Source organism: Jaculus jaculus, chromosome 20 (genome assembly GCF_020740685.1).
Source record: "Jaculus jaculus isolate mJacJac1 chromosome 20, mJacJac1.mat.Y.cur, whole genome shotgun sequence".
NCBI classification, from domain to species: domain Eukaryota; kingdom Metazoa; phylum Chordata; class Mammalia; order Rodentia; family Dipodidae; genus Jaculus; species Jaculus jaculus.
In genome coordinates, this window is record NC_059121.1 from 12,359,321 (window position 1) to 12,365,320 (window position 6,000).

Sequence of the window (6,000 nt, forward strand, 5' to 3'; positions counted from 1 at the left end):
AGGCTTCTGTCAAAGCGCTTGATTACCTGCCTGAGGTAAAAGGTAAGACCCTATTGCTGAAGACACCATATGCTGCCATCACAGACCATGGAGAAACCTGTCTGAAATCTGAAATCTGAAAGAGACCCAGTCTCCATACAGTTAGCTCATCTAGTGCAGGCAAGTGCTACATGGGCTACTGGGGGAAGTGACCAACGCGTGAGCAATGGTGTGAGCAAGCAGGAGTCTAAGCTACTTAGAAGCAACCAGCCTGACAAGACGTACATACCAGTGCAATGGTGGCACGCAGCCTTGGTGGGTAGCCAGTGGCTTTCTGATTGGCTAAAAGAAGAAACTCTAAGGATGTTTATTTGAGCTAGTGAGTGAATGTACTGTGGAACAACATCTATGACAGTAAATGTTCCTTTTGGTTTCAGTCAGTTGAGAAATGGTTTTAGGATGCATCCTAACTGATAGCAACACTTAGTAAAATTGCACAATGTATTATTTAATACATAGATAAACTTTTGTACTAAACTTAGGTTTTAAAAAATATTTTATATTTTATTTATTTATTTGTGTATGAGAGAGAGAAAGAGGCAGGTAGAGAGAGAGAATGGGCACGTCAGGGCCTCCAGCCACTGCAAATGAACTCCAGGTGTGTGAGCCACCTTGTGCATCTGGCTTACGTGGGTCCTGGGAATCCAATCTGGGTCCCTTGCCTTTGCAGGAAAGTGCAAAGCCTATTAACCATTGAAATTCTTTAAAAAGTATGTATTTTGATTTCTCAGCAGAACAAAGTAAGCTAAATTTGCACAATGAAATAGTTTTGTGAAACTAATGCATTAAGGGTTATTTTCCAATTTACTAAAGGAAAATATAGTTCAGTAATAAAGGAATGGCAATGATGTCTGTAATCAGCAATAATAGACATTGGTGTTAAAGGAGCAAAAAAGACCATCAACCAAAGGTTCCGTAATCAGCCAACTATTACTAATTAAGACAAAATAAAATTTTGACATGTTAAACAGCAATCTTCCTCTTGCTGCCTCTTTTCACTAATACTTCTTTCTGTCACATTATCTTTAAACCTGGAACCCACTAATCTATTTTCTGTTTCTATATTTCATTTCCAGAATACTATGTGAATGAAATAAAATAGTATATGACTGTATGGGACTCATCCAGAGAAATAGAACCTCTAGAATCTGAGAGGATTTATTAGACTGATTTCTGAGAACTAGTGTATTAGTAATCATAACTATGAAAAGATATCTGGTAGCAAGGAGGAAAGATTTATTCTGGCTCATGGTTTCATGGCAATGAAACCATTATAGTACAGAGGGGAGGTCTGGCAGTGGGTTCTTGCATATACCTTGATTACATCTCAGTGGACCAGGAATCAGAGGGCCAGAGGAGTTGTTAAGTTTGACTGTAATGCTCAAGGTCCTCCTATGTCACCAGCTAGGCCCCGTCCTCTCAAAAGAGCACCAGAAGTGAAACAACCAAGCATTCAAACACATGCACCTGTGGGGAAATTTACCATTCAACCATGACAAACAAGGAAAATGCAGTTATAATTGCTGTCAGAATCTGGAGTCATATAATTGGCAAATGAAGTCTTGATCAGTCAATGTGTATGGTCTACATAATACTATACATAGCAAATAACAAAGTAGTGAGTTTTTTGGTGGGGGGGTTCAAGGTAGGGTCTCACTCTGGCCCAGGCTGATCTGGAACTCACTATGTCATCTCAGGGTGGCCTCAAACTCATGGTGATCCTCCTACCTCTGCCTCCCGAGTGCTGGGATTAAAGGTGTGCATCACCACACCTGGCTAATAGTGAGTTTTGTTTATATACATATGTGTGTGTGATTGCATTTGTATATATGCATACACAAGTACGCACCTGTATGTGGAGGCCAGAGTTCAGTATTAGGTGTCATGTCCTATTGCTGTCCACCTTATTTAATGAGACGGAGCTCACTGATGTGGCTGATCTAGCTAGCAAGTCGGCTCTGGGGGTCAGTGTGTCTCCACTCCTGAGTGCTGAGGTTAGAGGCATACAGCACCATACCCACATTAACAAGTTGGCTCTGGGGGCAGTATGTCTCCACTCCTGATGCTGAGGTTATAGACATGCATCACCATGCCCACATTAACAAGTCGGCTCTGGGGGTCAGTGTGTCTCCACTCCTGAGTGCTGAGGTTAGAGGCATGCACCACCATGTCCACCATTAACAAAGGTGCTGGGGATCCAAATGGGTCTTCAAACTGATGCTGCAAGAGCTCTGCTGACTGAGTCATCTATCCAACCTTATTTTTTTTTTTATAGCAAATGTTTATTTATTTATTTGGGGGGGGGGCTTGTGTAGAAGTCCTTACCCTTGGGTTGAGGCAGGGTATTTTGTTCACTGCTGTAGTTTGTGAGCTTTCAAGAAGTCCTGTTTCTGCCTCCTTCTCACTACAGGTGTACTGAGATGACAGAAACCCGCCACAGCTTTTGGGGTTTCTGTGGAGTCTGCGGATCTGAACTCAGACACTCAGTGATGCACAGCGAGTGCTTTATCCATTGAACCATTTTGAAACAGGATTTGCTTTATAGACCAAGTTGGCTACAAACTCATAATCACTCTATCTCAGCTTCAAGTGCTAGCATTACAGGTGAGCATGGTTCAAATCATAGTTCAATTTTCAACCTTATATCACTTTTTTTTGCAGGGGGGGGCGTTCAAGGTAGGGTAGCCTCAGGGTGGTCTCGAACTTATGGGGATCCTTCTACCTCTGTCTCCGAGTGCTGGAATTAAAGGTGTGCGCAACCGTGCTTGACACATCGCTTCTTTAGTTGATGTCATGGTTAAGAATGCCAAGAGTCTGAGTGTCTTCTCTAGGCTTTGATGGATTTTCCCATCATTGTAAAAACATGAGTGCAGAAACTCCCAAGTTTTTCTTTGTGACATGATAGTGCTTAATACTAAAAAAGAGCATAGGCATTTCTGTAAAGAATATGCTTTTATTCTGTTCTCTTAACTTTTAAAATTTAAAAAAAATTTTATAGTAGTTTCCCTCACTTCTCACTGGTACAAAATTAGGTTATATACTTAATATATAATTATATAGAACATATAATTATATTCTAGAACAATGTAGGTTATATAGCTAATACATAATTATATAGAACATATAGTTATATTCGAGAATAATCTAGGTTATATAAGTAATATATATAATTGTATAGAACATATAGTTATATTGTAGAACAATCTAGGTAATATAGCTAATACATAATTATATAGAACATATTGTTATATTCTAGAACAATCTAGGTTATATAGCTACTTCTACAGCAGTCCCTCCCCAATGAGCAGAACTACCATGATCACTGTTCAGTCCTTGAGGTTAGAAAGCTCCTTTGAAGCTTTATTGTTTTACTAAATTTATAAATATGTTTGGTGGGGTCTGTTATTTTCTCAAAGCGGAGGACTGTTTGATTCTGAATGAGTTAATACCTAAATTAAGACCTAATAAATTTAAAATATCAGCCATGTCAAAATCCTTCAGAACCTTCTAAGAGAAGGACTTGCCACATGAAAGAAAGGTGGAAGGAACACTAAGCATGTGCCAGTGAGATCAGGGAGGTGGGTATTTTTGAGGTCACATTGTTGCAGGTTTAAATTTTTTTAATTTTTTAATGAAGTAATTTGAGAGAGAGAGAAGGAGAGAGAAAGAGGCAGATAGAGAATGAGCGCTCAGGGCCTCCAGCCACTGCAAACGAACTCTAAACATATATTACCCCCTGTGCATCTGTTGCAGGTTTTGAGAGTAAGGGATCACTAAACACCCAAGCCAGTGGCTCTTAAGTATATCCTTCAAGCACAGCAGAAGGGCATATTGAACAAGGATTATTAGAGAAGAAAGTGAAAGTAAAGCATACAGTGAGAGCAAAAGTGAAGTAGAAACTGAGAGTGGAGTAGAAGAGCTCCTGAGAAGGAAGGGCTCAGGAGTGGGGAGCTGCCTAGTGACTTGGATTGGGGGTTTCTGTACCCATAAGGATGTAAATCAAACACCAAGGTGATATGGATTAAACTGGTTGAACTGAATGTAAGTGGGAGGGGGGCTATTGAAACACACATGTGTTAGACAGAGGATTGGTTACGTTTTAAAAAATATATTTTATTTTGGGCTGGAGGGATGGCTTACTGGCTAAGGCACTTGTCTACAAAGGCAAAGGGCACAAGTTCCATTCCCCAGGACCCATGTAAGGCAGATGCAGAAGGTGGCATCTGGAATTCATTTGCAGTGGCTAAAGGCCCTGGCGTGACCATTCTCTCTGGTTGCCTCTTTCTCTCTCAAATAAGTAATATAAATTTTAAAAAAATATTTGTCTATTTATTTATTGATGAGAGAGAGAGAGAGAGAGAGAGAGAGTCAGGTAGAGAGAGAGAATAGGAGAGTCACGGTCTCCATCTGGCTTATGTGGGTCCTGGAGAGTTAAACCTGGGTCCTTTGGCTTCGCAGGCAAGTGCTTTAACAGCTAAGCCATCTCTCCAGCCCTGAAAACATATTTTTATTTATTTGAAGGGGGTGGGAAAAGAGAGAGAATGAGTACAGCAGGGACTCTAGCCACTGCAAATGAACCTCAGCTGCATGCACTACCTTGTGCATCTGGCTTACATGGGTCCTGGGAATTGAACCTGGGTCCTTTGGCTTTACAAGCAAGTATCTTAGTTGCTAAGCCATCTTCTGAGCCCAGGATTGGTTACTTTGTATGTGTATACCATTGGCCTCCAGGTAATCAACATGAGTCAGGGCTTTTGACCTTTTAGTAGGTTAGGGCTTTTTGGAGTTGTTTCCGGACTCAGTTCTCTTAAAATCTCTGAGTCCTTTGGCTCTGTCAGGACAAACAGCCTATCTGTTTATTCCCTCTGGGCCTGTAACAGTGAATATAATATAGAGGCTACTTTATTTAGAATTCCAATCATTACCTATAGAAGTAGGAGCTTTATACAATGAAAAGGAGTTTTTTTGTTTTTGTTTTTGTTTTTGGTTCTTTGAGGTAGGCTCTCATTCTAGCCCAGGTTGACCTGGAATTCACTCTGTATTCTCAGGGTGGCCTTGAACTCACAGAGATCTTCCTACCTGTTGGGAAACTATTGCAGTATTTGGGAATGGAGATATTCTGTCATGAGACATAAATGCATAACTTGGAAGAAAGGTTTATTTTGACCCATGTTTATAGCCCATGGTTGTTTGGCTCCATTTGCTGTTGGGCACATGTCAGAGCAGGCCATCATGGTCAGGAAGTGTGTAACAGGGTAAATCTGTTCACCTCATTGGCCGCTAGGAAGCAAAACAGACAGAGGTCAAGTTGCAACATCCCCTTCAAGAGCATGCTCCTAATGATCTCCCTTTTTTTCCACTAAGCCTTACCTCTTGAGGCTCCCTCCTGTACCCAACCAGACCTTTACTACATTGGCCTTTGAGGGACATTTCAGATTCAACCTATAGTAATGTGTTTCAGGATTGAGCATTGATTGAGCAGAGAGGGGCCTTTAAAGTAGAAGGAAACTAGAAATATACAATGACACAGAACATAATGTACAAAATTACTTGAAGTAGGGAATGACTAAGTAAAGTTAATGTACAGATTTCAAGTAATAACCACAAAATTAACCACCAGATCTGGCAACATAACATACATGTTAGAGAAAGTTTTTTTTTAAGCTTCACTAATTATTCTTTCAGTTTCTTAGTGGTTGATAGCACATCACTTAATTTCATAGTGTAATTAAATTTTTCTCCTTTAAAAAATCATATTTTCTTATGTTTTTAGACTTCTTAGAGGTCTTTGTACAGTGCTAAAAAGTAGTTTGCTTTAGCATATTAGGGCCTTTGCCATTAGCTTAGTGATAGCCATTGACTTAATTTTTTATTTTTTATGAGAGAGAGAGAGAGAGAATGGGCATTCCAGGCCTCCAGCCACTGCAGTCGAACTCCAGACATTTGTGCCACCTTATGCAC

At 40.2% G+C, this 6,000-nt stretch overlaps 1 protein-coding gene across 1 annotated transcript in view; it reads left to right on the forward strand.

Annotated features, from left to right (window-relative positions):
* Positions 1-2,618, forward strand: part of Cenpk (centromere protein K) — a 51,152-nt gene extending 48,534 nt beyond the window's left edge. The window contains exon 10 of the mRNA XM_045138941.1: positions 2,450-2,618. Within this exon, the coding sequence (XP_044994876.1) occupies positions 2,450-2,458 (9 nt within the window). The 3' untranslated portion in view covers positions 2,459-2,618. The remainder of the gene's footprint in view (positions 1-2,449) is intronic.
* Positions 2,619-6,000: the final 3,382 nt, after the last annotated feature.